The sequence below is a fragment of the Podarcis gaigeae genome (genome assembly GCF_964106915.1).
Source record: "Podarcis gaigeae genome assembly, chromosome: 5".
Taxonomy (NCBI): Eukaryota; Metazoa; Chordata; class Lepidosauria; order Squamata; family Lacertidae; genus Podarcis; species Podarcis gaigeae.
This window is the reverse complement of record NC_139681.1, coordinates 79616989-79635403: the sequence shown is the minus strand read 5'-3', so window position 1 is coordinate 79635403 and position 18415 is coordinate 79616989. Positions and strand designations below refer to the sequence as shown.

The 18415-nt window shown below is 44.1% G+C and overlaps 1 protein-coding gene across 3 annotated transcripts in view; it reads right to left on the bottom strand.

Moving 5' to 3' along the window:
• The window catches only part of KCNAB1 (potassium voltage-gated channel subfamily A regulatory beta subunit 1), a 187895-nt gene that overhangs the window by 152986 nt on the left and 16494 nt on the right, over nucleotides 1–18415 (bottom strand). The window contains exon 1 of one of the 3 annotated variants that reach the window (XM_083739795.1): nucleotides 3099–4789. The exons of the other annotated variants lie outside the window; for them this stretch is intronic. Coding sequence (XP_083595921.1) covers nucleotides 3099–3319 — 221 coding nt within the window. The 5' untranslated portion in view covers nucleotides 3320–4789. Of the gene's footprint in view, nucleotides 1–3098; nucleotides 4790–18415 lie in introns of those variants that run through there. 3 annotated transcript variants of the gene reach the window in all.

Below are 18415 nucleotides of genomic sequence, written 5' to 3'. Positions count from 1 at the left end.
TAGTTCTTTGGTGCTGTCTCTTTGTGTGGCAAAGAAATAGAAATCTCAGCAAGGAGAGACAGGTGAAGACAGAGAGCTCTGCAAAAGAGAGAGGGCTCTTCCAATGGTTCCCTTTGACTCCTAAAGGGTCACTAGGGTGATCTGGCTTCAGTGACTAGGAGTGACTTTTACCAACTTTGACTAGTAGGCCAGCTACAGCCATTCCTAGACAGGAATAATCTGGCCACAATGGTCCATGCATTGGTCCCCTCAATAACTGGCTTCCGCAATTCACTTTCTGTGGAGCTGCCCTTGACGTTGGTCTGGAAACTACAGTTAGTGCATCATGCTGCTGTGAGGTTGTCATCTTGAGCTAGCCATCCTCAACATATAGGAGGAAGCAGCTGCATTGGTTGCCTATATGCCACCAAGCAAGGTGCTGTGACTTGTTTAGAAAGTCCTAAACAACTTGGGAGACTACTTGAAAGACCGTATCTCCCCTTATGATCCAGCCTGGCCACTATGCTCCATGACAGAGGACCTTCAGGTGGTTCCAAGAGAACCTTTGATTTGCCTTGCATCTCCTAGTAGCAGGGCTTTCAGAGTTGTGGCCCCTTAGAGGTGTAATTCATTATCAATTGAGATAAGGCATGCTCCAACAACCTTCTCTTTTAGATGCATGCTCAAGGCCTTTTAATTTCAGGCTTTAGTGAATGAATTGTTAAAATCACTGTCTGCTGACCATCTTCTAGTGTTGCAGTGTTATTTTAACCTTTATGTACTGTGTATTTTATACTTAAATTTGGTTTTCTGTACACCACTCTGATATATTCTAATGTGAGCAGCTGTCTTTTAAAATAAGTAAAATAAATAAGGAATGGGTGCCAACTGATGAGTGTGTTGGAGGAAGGCAAGGGGTTCCTCTTTTCTTGGACCATGAATGGGTGCAGATTTAGCCTCCACTAAATCTTCACCCCTCAACCAACAGTCTCTGTAGTGGAGACTGCTGCCTCCCTTACCATCCTTGATTATTGCTACTTCTAATGGCTTATTGTGTAGAAGAGCTGGATGAGTGTAAACCATCACAGTGCCCCCCAGATTACTCAAAAACTACTTGTAGATGTCCCCCCCCCAGAATACAGAGCCTCTAGACTAATTACGAGGACCTGTAACTACAGGGACCACTGCTCTTTGTCCTTATGTCCCATCGCCAAGCTCCAGTATGTCTTCAGACCCTCGACCATTAAAATAATTCTCTAAGATCTGGGCTGCTTGCTATGACAATGATCATCTACCTCTGGAAAGCACAAGTATTCCCACTCATGAGGGGCGCAGCACATTCTTTCCATCATAAAATTTGCCTGCTAAACTAGTATTTGTTAACTAGTGTGATGTTTTTGAGTAAGAAAGTGGTTTCACCTTGAGCTTGATCATACTCAACAAGAGCCCTCTTCCAGAGCAAGGGTGGCTAATGACCATTTTGAGGGCAACTTTGAGGAAACTGTAGCTCAAGGGTAGAGCATCTGCCTTGCATGGAGATGGTCCCTGGTTCAACCACCAGCATCTCCAGGTAGGGTTCTGAAACCCCGGACAGCCACTACCAGTCATTGTAGCCAACACTGAGCTAGATGGACCAATGAATCTGACTAGGTGTAAGGAAACTTCCTGTGTTCCTATTTGCCTGCCAAGCAATTTTCTCTCCCACCCAGCCTTTGGCAAACAAGGAGCATATAAAACAATGAACATATACATAGTGCTGAAGTGGATGAATTGCCCTCTCCCTGGTCATCAGGTGGATCATTTGATGAATGGAGAGGGCAGTGATGATAACCATCCCCAGTTGATCTCCATGGATTAGTTAAGGTGTGTGCATGTGCACCTGTCTGTGTGCCCACATGTGTGAGTGTGCATCCTGTGTGTATGCATGAATTTGCAGGTGTGCAGGCAAGTGTATGGGCTGGCCACACCCACTGCTGGCAAGCATATCCTGGAATTAGACCAACCTCCAAAAAAAGGTTAGCCACCCTGTCCTGTGGCTGCTAATAATGATCAGTTCCCTAGCTCTATTTGCTAAGCAAGACTCCAGCTGCAATCTTACTCATGACTTACTTGGGAGTAAACTCCACTGGACACAGTGGGATTTAGTCCTGTTCAAGCAACACATAAGATTGTACTATCTGATTGACTTTCCCAAAGCCACCCAACGAATCTGGCAATTTAAAGCCATGTCTCTTGGGTTCAACTCCAACACATGACATCAGAAAACTCTGTGGGTTGTTCAATGACTAAGTCACAACTCTGCTCCTAAGAGAGCCTATGAATGCCGCCATCTCTCCCCCTTATTTTTGGAAAACAAGCCATTCTGACATCAAATGGCATATGCTGGAAAGGAGGCATTAAAAAAATAAGATGTGTGAGATTAATTGCAATTGATTGATTGGCCAAGCAAAACAAAAAAAACCCACACAAAACTTCAGTCTGCAAAGTTTCATTTGTGACAGTCTTCAGTTCTCTCTCCTTTCTACTTTGCAGAGGAGATGATTTGGGACAACAGATGATATTTTATAGGGACAAGCATGTTGCTTTGCCTGCATTTCACAAAAAGCAAATCCTTCCCTGTCCTTAGACAGCAAGTCACTTACAGGCCTATGAGTGATAATTAGAGCCCCAAAGACCATCTAACTTAGTTTAACAGGCACTGCTGTTTTGCATCAACCAGCAAGTACCTTGAGAAGCAAGCTTTTCCCCAAACAGGGCTTGGAGTGTCATCTATTAATTCCAAGTCCTAAATGCAAGTAAGGCAAAAATCCCATGCAATGCTGCTCCCCTGAATACTCTGTAGAATTCAAATAAACCAGAAAACCTAGAATACAGAATATAGGGGACTCTGCAAAAGAAAAAAGAAAAAGAAAAGACTGAAACCTAGGTAGGACTGGAGTGACTTTCTAAAGGCGTCAAACTTTCCTTGCTGCATCCATTTCTTGGACTCTAGAAATTTGCTGGTGGGGTTTATGCAAAGATTTCCTGGTTGGTTAGCAGACAATCTCTCGCAACGTGGGGGGGGGGGGAGTGAGAGAGCGAGGACACTGAAACAGCGTGAATAAAGAGTTTTCCCATACCTATATTTCATGCCTGTCTGCTTTGCAGTGGACTCTTTTAAAGAAATGTGGTGCTGAGGGGTAAAGGTCCCAAGACTGCGAGCAATAATCGCCACCGTCCGGAATTTCGCCCGGGCTGCGTTGACTGAGTTCGGGGTGGTGGTGTTCTGTTTGCTGATGAGTCGGTCTTCCCCATTCCGGTTCTTGAGGTTGTGCTCCGTGCACGCGATGGAGACTTGCATTGCGCTCTCGCCGAGCCCTCCTTGACAGAAGAGAGAGGACCCCTTTCGGGTGGCAGAGCACGACTGCGGTGCGCCGAAGGGCCGGTCCCTCACAATGCAGCTGCAGGAGACTTCAGAGGGGCGCTCTCCAACTTAGGGCTCTGCTGCAGGACGGAGGCGACCCGAGGCGCTGTCCCCTTCGCGAGTGCTGAACTTGCTAGAAAGCCAGAAGCACCAAACGAACTGGCAACGCCGCGCGTCTTGATCGATCCTCCACACTTTGCAAGGATTCCTCCTCCCCGCTTGTACCCGGCTCTTAAATCGCCCCCTCCATTTGCTCTGTGGCTTTCAGAAACCTCGAGCCTGCATCGTCTTCACCGCAAACCCCAAGCAGCAGCATGAGGGCTGCTTCAATGCTGGCTTGACTCCGCTTGCTGGATCGAAACCAATGCAGGCGCGTACTGCAAAGATGCGTCTGCAACACCCGGTGGACCATGGAAATGCTGAAGGCGCAAAGCTCAGGAGCCACCAAGGAGCACCGGATCACGGGGCAGGTCTCCGCAGACCCAGGATATCCATCTGAGCCTTGGTCGGCTCCTGCAAAAAAGCCTCTTCGGGATTCCCTTGTCTTTCCCCCTACCCCCTGACAGCGAGGTGAAACTGCACTGGATGAACCCGGCGCTGCAGCTGTGAGGCTGAGCATGCAGCGCTCCCTTTAAGAAGCTGGCAGAAAGCGGGAGAGGGTGGCTGGCCGGCTCCCTTTGTGTGCAGCAGCAAGCCAGGCACTTGCAATGGGTCGGGCTGCCGGGATAACTGGCAGCGCAGCTGAACGGAGAGGAGGTATCCCCCGCCCCCCACAATCACGCTGACTGCGCCCAGCGATGCTCCAGCATGCTGTAGCGTCTCGAAGTATGTTGGGAGGGGAAAGGAATTACTATTCCAGGGCACGCTGCCGAATTAACTCCTTAATCCCTCTCATCTGCCATGCTTAAAGCCCCCTCTGCCTTCGCAATCCGTCCCTTGCCAGGAGGGCCAGGGGTTAATCTCCTCTCCTCACAAAACAGGTCCCCGGCTAAAATAGATACCCTGTGGCACGCCCTTTGATCCCCGTCACACAACTCGCTGCAAAATCAGATTATCCCCAAGGACTGGGACAAAGGGACGGATGCGTGCTGAGGCGCAGGGCGGTGCGAGTGCAGGCGAAAGCGTTCAGACACCCGTCATGCGCTGGATTGCTGGAGCTTAGATACCCGCCCACCCCACCCCCCAATGCTTATGGTGACACTTTTGGAAGGCCACAACATCTGCTCCCCACCAAAGGGAATAAAATCCCACGTCCCCAAACGCCTGCTGTTATGTGTAAAAAGGTCTGATCCTGCACATGTCAGTAGCTGGTCAAAGGCAGAGAGCAGCCATGTGTACAGAAGCTTCAGTCCTAATGAGTTGGAGGTTCGCTTTGCCCTTGGGCCACAGTCTCTGCCTCAACCTCTTGGCTCTCCATCTGTGAAATGGGTGCAACAGCAGCCTGTTTTATGGAAAGAGCTGAGCTGCCAATCCGGCTGCTTGACTTTGATTACCCCTTTTAATTGGTTTTTTTTGTGTGTGTGTGTGTGTGTGTGTGTGTAAATAATTTAAAGACTAATAAATTGAATTAATTAACTGATAATTCCACACAGTGCTGGATCTGGGCCTTCTATGTGGTAGCACCTACTCTTGGCAACTCCCTGCATTTGCACATCAGACAAGCACCTCCTCTATTGTCTTTCTGTGCCTGCTAAGTACATTTTGCTAAAGCCTTCTTTATCCTAATTAGTATCTGTCTTGGATTTGCACTGGCTTTAGGTACAGTATGTGCTGTTGCTTTAAGCTGTTTTTTATACAGGTAACTCATAACTTAGGTGCATTTAACTTGTGTGTATTGTGTGCTTTGACAAATATTTTTAAAGGGGGCAAAAGGGGGCAGGCATCGGGTTGTGGTCGTGGTAGAAATTTTGGCAATCCCACCCGCCATTGCACCCAATGTGTTTTGACTTTATGAAATTTTGGCTTTAAGCAATGTAACCTGTCCGTAAGTTGAGAGTTGCTGTATATGTTGTGTTTGTGTGTGTGTATTATTATATTGTAAATTGCTTTGGGATGCTTCATGGGAAGTGATTGATAAATTAAATAAATGAAATAAGAACAACAATAGTAATTTTTTGAATTAGTGTTGTCTTTTCATTGTGGTCCACCACACACACACACACAGGCATGCCGGTTGTGTTCCAGGTCATCTTGCATGTTGTTGAAATACACCCACGGTGAGTCCTTCCCATCCTGTTCCACCCCTGTCTCACTCCACCACCTTCCAGGGCCGAAAACAGCATGCACATTAATGGTCATGCGCCACATGTAAAAAGGTTGCCACCTGTATGGTACTTGGACACATAGCTTGAAATTCTCATGCACATTCAGGCTTGGTTCTGCTATCACATTTAAAATGTTCAATGACAGAGAAAGAGTTCCTGAAACAATTGCTGAAGTTGGCGTGGCAAGGTTTTTATTATTATTTTATTATTTCTTGAATTTGTTGGTCACTTTATGTTTATCTTACAGCCAACTCTGGACTCCGGCATCCCTGAGACGTTCTGCAGGGATGGGACAGTTGTGCTCTTTATTCCAAAGAACAGTGTCAACAACTCTGTTGCCCTCTAGGAACCTAGTCTCCAATTTGCTTGAATTTGTCTATCAAAAACATGCATTCCCTCAGGGGCCTGGAGCAAAACAAGCCTTGACTTGGGACTCAGCTATACAGCTGCAAATAAAACATTTTAAGAGTGTTGTAAATTACATTATAGAAATGTGACACTAGCTGGCGGTGGTGAGCTATGGCAAATTCAATATATTTTTCAAAACGTTTTTTAAGCAAGCATTTTCACAACTTTTTAAATATGTCTCTAGACTCCACCTTGGTTCCATCACAAGCTGAAGTACCCAAAATAAGGGAGAAGTTGCCCTTCACCAGTGTTCTTTGTCAGAACTTTAGACACTCCTAAAATGCAAATGAAAAAGGGGTTTGGGGTGTGTTTTTTTAAGTGTGTGTGTGTGTGTGGTGAGCATAACCAAGACTTTCTAAGACACTCTGCATTTAAAATAGGCTGTATCTAAAATATCTCAAAGCTGACAGGACATTTTTGGCCACAGCGAAGTGTTCAGAATAAGGATTTGTGACTGTGACACTATACTCAAATACATGAAATGACCAGTCAGCTGAAGGCCTTTGCTGCCATCAGTCAATTGGCAATGCTTGAAAATCTTGAAAAAACCCACCAGCCTAGCTAGGTAAGTGTAAGTGGGGTAGTTGACTGCTGAAAAATCAGAAGAGCCTGGAAGGGAGTGCTGATAGGCACTGGGAGGAACAAAAAACTAGGAAGGCACCTCCAGGTGGGTGATTTTTTTAAATTTTTTTGGAGGGTGGAAAGGTGTATTCTGCAACATGTCATTGCCACATGAATAGTACATTAGATGTGGATTTATAGTGGGCAGTTCACACTTCGCTTTACTTTATTACAGTTGCTCTGCGATGCTTCCTAAATGATACTACTAGATTGCCATCTAGAGGGGCACTCTTGTAGTAAAGTGCAACACAAGCGAGACACAAAGTAAACACCCCGGAACATTTGCAGCATGAAAGGTTAGACCGTTTCAACAGGAAAGTATGGGCAGTGCACTGAAAGGAAGGAAAACATTATAGTTCTTCCTATCACTACCTCGAAAGGTTTGCAGGCTCAAAGAATATTGAAAGAAGGAGTACGGTATATATATATCTGCCCTGATACCATCAGGAACATAAATCAAGATGAATGCACAATAATTGGGATATCTGTAGAGGCCCCTAGACAGTCTGGAGTGCAAGAAGAAGAAGCTTCTTCACCATTTCAGAGTTACTGAAATCGGTGTGTGTCCTGTGGTGTTTTGAAAAATGTATAAAAATACTACGTCAACTTTCTCCCTGAAAGTTTATAGTACTTAAGCCCATGGCAGCATGTGAGCAAGATCTAGTGGCATTTTTTGAAGCTGGGGGTGTGGAGTCAGGGTGGCATCCAACTAAATTTTACTCAGAGATGACCCACCAAAATTAATGAATTGAACTTACCCATAACCATTAATTTTAATGGGTCTACTGAGTAAAATTAGTTGAATGCCACTTTACATACCAGGGGAAGAAGAAAAAAATGCAGCCTGTGTCTATTACAATCAGATTTGCATTTCATATAATTTATCTTGTTTCTCCCAAAAATGAATATGCTACTCTGGCCTTGAAAATTTCATCAGACACTGCTCACACGCTGTCATAGCCTGAAGCACCAGAAGCTCCCTTTTTGAAAAAATTAAGAAGAAGACATACTCAATGCCAATTTCTGTGCTTTTTAGCTGCACTTCCGTAGAGTAATCAGCAAACCAAAGGGACTGGCTCATATATTACGCTGCTAAATATCCTAGCATCTTCTTAAAATGTCACTGCTAGAGTTACAGCACACAGGCATTCCATTTTTAGAAGCACAAAGGATACTTGCATCTGCAATGCCCTGTATTCAGAAGTCTATTGCAGCAGAATCTGGTTTGAGACAGGGGTCAGCAAATTTTCAGCAGGAGGCCGGTCCACTGTCCCTCAGACCTTGTGGAGGGTCAGACTATATTTGGGGGTGGGGGGGATGAACGAATTCCTATGCCCCACAAATAACCCAGAGATGCATTTTAAATAAAAGGGCACATTCTAAGGTAAAGGTAAAGGTACCCCTGCCCGTACGGGCCAGTCTTGACAGACTTTGGGGTTGTGCGCCCATCTCACTCAAGAGGCCGGGGGCCAGCGCTGTCCGAAGACACTTCCGGGTCACATGGCCAGCGTGACAAAGCTGCATCTGGTGAGCCAGCGCAGCACACGGAACGCCGTTTACCTTCCTGCTGGTAAGCAGTCCCTATTTATCTACTTGCACCCAGGGGTGCTTTCGAACTGCTAGGTTGGCAGGCGCTGGGACCGAGCAGCGGGAGCGCACCCCGCCGCAGGGATTCGAACCGCCGACCTTTCGATCGGCAAGTCCTAGGCGCTGAGGCTTTAACCCACAGCGCCACCTGCGTCCCTTGATGCATTTTAAATAAAAGGGCACATTCTACTCATGTAAAAACACGCTGATTCCCGGACTGTCCATGGGCCAGATTTAGAAGGCGATTGAGCTGGATCTGGCCCACAGGCCTTAGGTTGCCAACCCCTGGTTTGAGACCAGACATGCTCCAAGAGTGAAGCAGTAACAGTGCACTCTTCTTAAACACAAAATGAGTTTATTGAGTATGAAACATGGACAGCATCTATATAACACACCCTGCAACTGAGAGATAGCAGGCGCCACAGCCATTGCATAAGTGTAAAGCTTTCACCAACATATGTGCATACTTTTAAAGCAACACAAAATCCATTGCTACAAATAAACGGGTTTAATCCCTCTTCCTCAATCAGGCTCACAAACTTATCACATGGAAGAAAAAAAAACTTTTAGCCAAGTTCACCAGAGTAAGAACATTTTAAGATAAATAGGAATCCTTGGCTGCCAACGCTCACGGCTCCTTGTCCTTCCCCAGAAATGGAGGACAAATTCAGTTTTGTTTCCATTTGAATGATGAACTACCTAAGTCACACTCCTTGAATCAAAATGCAAAGCAAAAAAACCCCCAAAACCCAGCTGTCCTTCAACTTTCGCTCATCCCCAAATTTTGTGGTGTAGTGCTCCAAACCAAATAATAAGTAGGAAATGCATATCTTGGGGGGAAATGTGAGTTGAATTGCATCCATTAGTAAAAAAAACACATACAAAAATGCATTACATTATGGAGCGTGACTTGCAAAAATATGTGTATTATTTATTTATTTTACTTACATATTGCATTTATAACCTGCCCTTTCCTCCAAGGAGCTCGAGGTGGCATACAAGGTTTCCCCACTCCCCATTTTATCCTCACAACAACCTAGTGAGGTAGGTTACTCAAAACTACATGTAAAAAGATGTTTATTAGGAAAAATCTGAACGAAAATTCTGATGAATTTTCATTATTTTTAACAACAACAACACATTTCTGCAGAAACGTGGAGAACTCAATTGGGGAAAAAATGATAAAATCGAAGAACTGAATCTGGCCATCTAAATTGTTGCCTTTTGGGAATGTTTTACGACCCCAAAGTATATTCCAATATATATTTGAAGTAGTAGTAAAATGTCCCTCAACTAAACCTAGGGTGTGGAGTCGGGTGAAGTTTGCTTCTGTGGATCATTTTTTGTTTGAAAAATGCTATGGAGACTGTTTCTCCCAGTATGTTCTTAACAATGCCTTGGACACATAAGCTTTGAAGTGGCAAAAATCAATGTATTTCTTGGGATATTTCTTGTCTCAAGCTTTTCTTTCTTCTATTCTCAATTTTAAAAAACTCTGAGCCTTTAAATTTCCACCAATGAGCCATTTGTTGTTGGAAAAATCTTCCCTAAACACATGCTAGTTGGAACGAAACACACACACACAGCCCTCAATAGCAAAAATCAAGAGACCATGGGATATTGTCTGTACCAGAAAGAAAAATGTAAAAATGTAAATAATTATATCTGTATGCTGTCTTTCCACAGTTCAAACTACACTCAAAGGTGGCTTGCATCAAGAAAAAAAGTTCATAACTACAACATAACAAAAATAGTCATGAACAATTAATAAAACGTAAAAAATATGCAACCAAACTAAAAAATTTCTGCATAAATAACAAGAAGATCTAAAAAAAGCGATACATCTGAAATTTGGCATCAATGTTTCCTACAGTGTAGGTAACAGTGTCCTTGAAGGACTGTGTCATAGGTCTACTTTTGAGTAACTTCTGCAATGAGAAGTGCATCTGTACACTGCCCAGAGTAGCTGGGGAAATCCAGCCAGATGGGCGGGGTATAAATAAAATAATATTAATAATATATATTATTAATATCAGGGTGCAAAACTGCAGCACCAAAGGTCTGGGATAACAAGCACTATGTGTTAAAAACAAAGCAAGATGTCAAAGCAAGTTGCTGAAGACACAAAGAGCTAGTCCCCAGCTGGAGATTCAGGTGTCCAGCTTCATCTTAAGACTTTTTTAAAAATTCTTCTTTTACCTTTTTTGCCTAAGGACCCCCAAAGCTGCCTCTGCGCCCCCCACCCTCACATTGGGCACAAAGGCATTTAAATGTCATTCATTATATAAAAAGCCACTTATGCATTAAATAGCAAATGCAGAAATCTGCATCCATAAGTTCCGTAACTATATATATCCCCCTGTGTTCTTCGTTCCATTTCTCTGTCCTGCAACTGCTACAATTATGTATCTTTTGTTATGCATGATGCTTTGCTTATCGCACTGAAGACAGTAAGGCGCAGAGTTGAAAAGAAGAGAGGCGGCAGTGGAAAATCCAGATGCAAGGCTAATTTGAACAGTCGCAGCACAAGTGGTCCATGGTGCCAGATGGAAACATCATTTTCCCTTTAGAGCCGAGGATGCAGAGGATGGATAATTCCTTAAACCACTTTCCTGATTAGAACCCCAGAGTCCATCTTTCCTGTAGGTATGCCTCAGCCACAGAGCTAAGGAAGGCTAGAGTCACACACAATTTTCTAAGCTGAAAAGACACTGTATTGTTATAGATTTGAGGTACCAGAGTCTATTAGTGAATAGTAGAAATTAATAAATAATGAATAGTAGAAATTAATAAACAGTAAGTAGAAATTAATAAACAGTAGTATTTAGATATTTGGGATAAGAGGGGGAGATCCAAGGTGCCGAGGACTTTCTGGTTTGCATCGCCGCAAACACAAAAGTGACACAAAAAGGGGGGGAAATGGCAAAAAAATAGTGCGGAAATAGCATCTAGAAATCCCACAAGGCTTTGCAAGTGCAATCCCAGGAGTCTTTGCACAGACCTTTGAGACCTGTGTAGAGTTGAAGTTTAAACAAGGGTTTAGAGGGAGCAATTGTGGTGGAGTTGGGTGGTTTTTTTAATTTTTTTAAAGGGTTTTTAAAAGGTTTCCAGAGGTTTGGAGGGTGTTTGCAGGCTTTTCCAATGGTGTTTCCAATATTCCGGTACACAATTTCACTTAAATGCATGATGCTTTGGAATGTAACCCCCGCATAAATGGGGAGTTGGCTGTACTAGGCCATTAAGGACCCTTGACAATGCAAAGGAATTGTCTTTTCATGCTGTTCAGCAAAGTGGACGGAGAGAGGAGATCAGGAAAAGGTTGCCAGGGTAACTGGGTGTGATGTCACAGGAAGATTTTGAGCTTTTTGAGCCAGGCTTGGAAGAGCTGGGGCTGAAGGGAATAGGCTGTGTTATGCAGGGTGTGTTGGGAAGAAGAAGAAGAAGAAGAAGAAGAAGAAGAAGAAGAAGAAGAAGAAGAAGAAGAAGAAGAAGAAGAAGAAGAAGAAGAAAGGAGAGGACCATCTTGGCTGCTGGCTGGAAAGGCAGCAACCTAGAGGCTGAGGAACATGGCTGGCTGCTCTCAAGCAGCAGGGAGAGACTCTCTTGAGATGACCATCGTGCAAGATCTGCAACTCCTTCAATCTACGCTCAGGTTGTATATTTGTGAATAAACCATATATCTTAAAGTCACTACAGTCTCAACGGAAACATGACCCTGGGTGAGCACCGCTCTGCAGAGATTGAGGGATGGCGTGCCACCTTTGTAACAACATTATGGGAGGACCCTGATGCAAAGCAGGGGGAGGGCACTCTACCCTGTAACCATATGGTGTAAGCCCTACTTGTTTTTTTACTTAAGTGACTGCCCTGAATTTGACAACAGAGGTGCCAGCCAGGTAATATTGAAAGTGGGATTTGACTAGCATCATCAATGCTCACTAGGTCAACCTCTCATTGTGATTCTGCTTGACTTGGCTGTAGTTTCAGTTCCCTCCAGACCTCTTGAGTTACGCACATAGGGGCCAGTATTGCTGTTGCTGTTCCTCTCACCCAGGTCTTAATATTGACCACTCATGAGACTGATATTCAGGGACTGAAGGAGAATCAAGCCTACCTCCTTTAGTAGCATCCTCAGCAAGCAGCCATACAGAATGACTTTGGCTACTCTAGTTACAGAGGCTAATCAGCCTGGCATGGGACAGAGGATATGGCATGAAGAAACTTTCCAGCTTTGAATGGTTGCAGATGCCCTTCTGTCATTGCCTATGCAGATGGCTTCTTAAAGAAACCCATCAAATCACAGCTGTTGAAAACGTTACAGGAATGTTGTGGCGCTGCTACGAGCAACCTACTCAGAAGAGTTGGCAACACACAGCTTGCTTGGTTGATGGATGGCACAGCTGTGATTCAGAGTCACACTGAATGGTGAAAGAACACTTTATGATTTAGCCAACTCTACAGTCCATTGTTAGATCTCATACAAGGTATTATGTGATTCCTTGGACTGACACTGTCACCACAGAGATCAGCATGTCAACCCAGAAGGGTTTCTTCAGCTGAGCTGAGGGAATTGTTGTGCTATCTATTCGACTCTGAAGTTCAGCAGAATGGGACGTCCCTATTTTCTTCGGAGAAACATTGGAGGTTATGTAATAGTATCAACAGTGCTGATGATAATAATAAAACTCTTCTTAACCATGCAGGTCCTATCATGTTTAGGTAAAAGGGCTGCTATCTGCCATAGAACAATGTACCCCTTAGTGTGATAACAGCTGCTCTAGCAGAAGGCACCAAGGTAATGATATTGATGGGATGAGGACAGAAATAGAAAAGGCCTGAACGAATCTGCAAGAGATGTTCAGATGCCAACCTTGGTGCTGCTGAAGTTTACCCTTCTCTGTGGGTTGTGTGTTTGTAATCTGCCAGTTCCACTGGGCAGAGGGAAATGCATACCCAAATGGGCTCAGAAGAAAGGCCAGAATCCCACTGTGACTAATGCTGCCGCTGAGTTGCACAAGAGAACAGTAAATGGCTTGAAGAGATTACATCCCTCTCTGATTGCAAGCTGGAAGAAACAGTGTTTCCTCACACTATTTCCTGGAGCGTTGCCTAGGACAGCCTATTTAGTTCCGTCTCCTTGCATTCAAATGACTAGGCTTTCAGATTGAACGTGCTGCAATCCTTTATGGAGGGCAGTGAGCAAACGGGCTGCTGTCAGCTCGCTTCCTGCTCCTTTGATTGGTTATTCAGACTTGCATGCACAAAGCACATTATCTGTGCACCAAACACAACTTGACCTTTGGGGGGAACAGCCATAGGATGTTAGCAAAGGTCCCAGCTCCAGTCACTGGCATCTCCATATAGGACTGGGAAAGGAATGCTGCTTAAAATCCCAGAGAGCCTCTGCCAGTCAGTGTAGACCAGACCGTTCCAAACTGTGCATCGCGACACATTAGTGTGCTGGCTGCAGTGTGTAGGTGTGTCACGTGAACACTCCCCATGCTCCTCCTGGGGCTGGAAAGGGGATAGTTTAACTTCCAGTTTGCTAGTAAAACTGAATTACTGTGTCATGAACTGATACATGTCTAAAAAGTATGTCAGAAACATGAAAAGTTTGGAAAGCTCTTGACTAGACAACAGTGAACTAGACAGAACAATGGTCTGAGTTTGTGTAAGGCAAGGAAATTTTGTCCTTTTAATTTTCTTCTGAAATGACAAATTACAAGAGGTGTTAATCCCTTACATTTCATTAAGATAGATTTGACCTTTAGCGTTAAGACCATCCTTCACTATATTTTGTAATCTTATAAGCTGCCCTCGTTTATATTTATTTGATTATATATATTTTTTTACTCTGAGTCAACAAAGAGCACTTAATTAAAATCACCCAGATGTTTGAATCACATGATATAAAGGCAGCGCTTTTTCCTGGGGGGGGGGGGATGCAGGAGTACGCATACCCCTAAACATTTTGTGAATCTAAGTTTGGCCTCATTGAGGGGTAGTATTTCAAGATGAGTAGGAAAATGAGAGTACCCCTAATTTTTTTTTTAGAAAAATACTGTAAATAGATAACCTGTAAATGTAGTCAATTGTCAGTCAATAAGAAGTCCACAAACTCCATCTGGATTTCAATTGGTATATAGCATGTTGCTTTGCACAGCAGTCAGTGTATGAGCCCTACAAATTTGGTTATTCTGAACTTGACATTCTGCGTGCAATTGATTTTTTTTTAATGAAACACTCATTTTGAAGTATAACCTCATATTAACAGCAGTGCTATGTTAGTTGCACATGATATGAAAAAGCACACCTGAACAATTTTTTCTGACTGTTGTGGGAATTCTCTTCTGACTTTAACTGAGACGACTGTGTTTTGCATTGACAACCCTGGACAGGCGTGCCGGTTTCCACCCAACATTGTGGGTGCCCAGCACATGTGTGTGATGTCACGTGTGTGTGTGACATCACACGTCACTGCCACAGTGGGAGGGGCCAATGGAGCGGCCCACCACAGCTGCAACGTGTTGGGTTGCCCGGCCAGGCACCCACAGTAAAAATTTTGTGGGTCCCTCAGCAACCATGGCGCCCAAGAGATGACACCTATGACCCTGGATCTCTCCGGGCAGCCCAATCCAGGAGCTACCTCTATCCAACTCTTCCAAAGCCCAGTCAACTTGGTCCTGGTTTCAGCAGAATCTGGTGCATAGCCTTAGCTGAAGTGGCAGTGTGCCATTCACTGTACTATATTAGTCTCTACTGTTCCAATCCACAGTTCTAAAAATGTTAAATCAGGCTCTCTAAAGTGGCACACTTTTAAAAGGACAGCAAGTGCACTCCTCCCAGACATCTCTTAAAGGGCAGAAGCATAGCGCCAAGACAAGGTTGAAGCAGTGTACCCCCTGTTAACAGCTGCTTATTGCTGGTTGTAAATAAAAGCAGAGTTTCCAAAACTCCTGCCCAGCCCAGCCCAGGCGGCACAAGTAATATTCAATAAAGCCAGTGGGACTACCAGTGAGTAAATTTGCATAACCTAACATTTATGGTGAAAAAGGGTGCCTCCCGACTGTCAGTGTTTTGTAGGGTGGATTCAAACACATTCCGGAACTTTAGCTTTGCACAGTTAAAGTACTGTGCCGTTCTGGTGCAAAAAAACATGCACGTGCACTTTTTGCAGTTAAGAAAGTGATGAGGAAAATGCACTGAAAAAATACGGAGTGAACAAGCAATTAAAGGGATGGCATATAAATACCCCGTAAGGAATTCAGGATGAATCCTTATTGTGATATAACCACCTTATAGACAAATCAGAATCAATGCTCAATGAAGACCGCAAGCAAAATAGGATGTAAGGTCAACTGGAAGTGTACAAAGGCATGGAATATTGCAATATTGATCATAGGTACTGGAATGATATGGTGTTATAGTCTGAATGGTCTCTCAAGGGTGTACCCCCCCCCCATTCCTGCTAAAGAGATAAAAACTGGTTGGTCAAATTTAGCCTGGCAGACCCCCCTTTTATAGAAAGGTCAGGACCAACAGTCCTAGAACGGTCTTTCCTTTGTATGGCTAAGGAAATGGCAGAAGAATTTATGCAAGGGGCCTTAGCTTCCCCCTCCTCCTCCCCCTCACAGCTGCAGAAATGTGCTAATTTGATGGGGAAAATGAGCAGTTCAGAGTCAAACAGATGCGCTGCAGATCAGAGAGCTTAAAAGGAGCTCTGGAAGCATCTTTAGAGTGTGAGATCCACCCGCATGGGAGCAGTAAACTTTGGGTTATTAATCTGTGAATTGCTACCTAATCTCAAGCAGTATATTTTTAAGGTAAAGGTAAAGGGACCCCTGACCCACAGCACCACCCGCGTCCCTAAGTATATTTGTAAATTAATGCCAAAAACCCCACATAACCTGGCTTCGAAGGAAACCAAGCATCAAGGTAAGCCCTGGAAGACTTGAAACCTTGGCGCTCAGAGAATCAAAAGGACTATACATTTCTTTACAATAAAATAAAAAATGCTGCACAGGCGAGACATATCCCATCACACATGGCATGATTTTCACAGGCACTGAATGTGACATTGTGGGGTCCCCTCCAAAGCACAATCTCTTGGTCAAATTTAGCCTCAGGGAAACCTAGGCAAAAAGTCTTTCTTTTTGGGTTGCTGGCTCCAGTGACGTCTCTAAATCCAACTTCTGTGAAGAGGAAGTTAGCAAGGATAAATAAATGTGTGCATCAGTAGTCAAACTTGTTCCAAATATACACACCCATGTGGATTCTCACATCCACCCCAGGTCTTTGCAAGCTGCCCTATTGACTTAATTGTGTTATCTGTGCCATTCAAACTCTTCATCTGGTCTGTGCAAAAGTATGTCTTGCAAGAGATGCACAAACTCCAGCATGCTTGTAATTTATGCTGTCAAAATCTTCCAGTGTTTAACTGGTAGCCAGAAATTGACTGTATTTGCACTGTTATGTTTTTGTACAATTATTTATTATTTCATATCCCTTTTTTACTGTAAGGAGCTCAGTGCAATATATAGCGCTCCCCCCCTTTTATCTTCACAACAACAGTGCAATGTAGGTTAGGGTGTGTGATGGTGACTGGCCCAAGATCTCTCAGTGAGGATTCGAACCCAAGCCTTTCTGGTTCTAGTCAAGCACTATGGCACAGAGGCTTTTACTATTGTTTTATGGTTATCCAAGTGGATAGCTCAGTTGGTTAGAGTGTGGTGCTGATAAATCCAAGGTTGCTGGTCTGATCCCCATATGGGACAGCTCCATATTCCTGGATTAGTTGATCCTCAGGGTATCTTCAAACTCTACAATTCTATGATGGGACCACTAGGCAGAGAGTACATTTTCCCCTTCACCCTCCCCAATTGGTGCTGGCTGTTACAATCCCATGTTATCTTGATTGACAGTACTAGAATCCACGAGAATACCCATCTGCTTTTCATAGCTGCCTGGGGTGTCTTCATCTATGAAATTTAACTGGCAACCTTAGCAGAGAGTGCTGTGTTTGAAGTGACAGAAAGATAGAGACCCTTAAAATTCCAATGGGCACATGATAGATCACCACCCCATGCTGTAGGGGGGAACTATAAATGCTGATATGCCACTTAAGAAAAAGTAATAGGCAGTGGCTTTTGAGCTCAGCGTTAAAATATAGTTCAAACTCTGGAACATTTGGAGAGCTTCTTGGCTTACTTTAATTGGATCAGCTAAACTTATAAATCTTCCAGGATGAAATATATATCAATCTGTGTGTCAGCACCTGCTTTCAACTGAGACACCCTGAGGACTGAAAGCACATTGATCAGTGATTGCAGAGAATTTAAAACCTAGCAATGCACGGCTACCCAGAAGTAAGCCCTACAGAGTTCCTTGGGGTTTACTTCCAGATATGTGGATATAGGATAGCATCCTGCATTTCACATATCAAAAGGGCTTCTTAAATACATGTTTCTCATCTTGCACAGTTTCAGTTTCTTAAATATATGGAGCAATCACTTAAAGGAGAGGGTAATCTGCTTCTCGTCGCAATTAATATTTAAGCTACCTCTTAGGAACAGTCGCTTATAATTCGAGAAATATGACTTATGGCCCATGATCAGATCTGTGCTTAAGAACAGGACATAACTGAGGCTGTGGCAATAATGCAGAGTCACAGATGGACCCAGGACTGGGGCATGGCACAGATCCATAGTGTTCTGTTATTTTTTTGTAAAGCAACATTTTGGTAAAATGCATCTCATGCTCCTGCAGAATGTGAGAAAGTGTTTCTGTAATTCTAATCAGGCTTTGTGGCAGGCTGTGCATGATAAGGCAGCCTCCAGTTCTATTAACCCTCTCCAGTCCATAAGGACATAAGAACCCTGCAGGACCAGTCATAGTGGCCAATCAGGTGCCTATTGAAAGCCAACAAGCAGGAAATCAGTGCAATATCACCCTCCCACTTGTGATTCCCAACAACAGGTATTGATAGATATAGATATATAGTACCTCTGTTACAGGGACGCGGGTGGCGCTGTGGGTTAAACCACAGAGCCTAGGACTTGCCGATCAGAAGGTCGGCGGTTCGAATCCCTGTGATGGGTTGAGCTCCCGTTGCTCAGTCCCTGCTCCTGCCAACCTAGCAGTTTGAAAGCACACC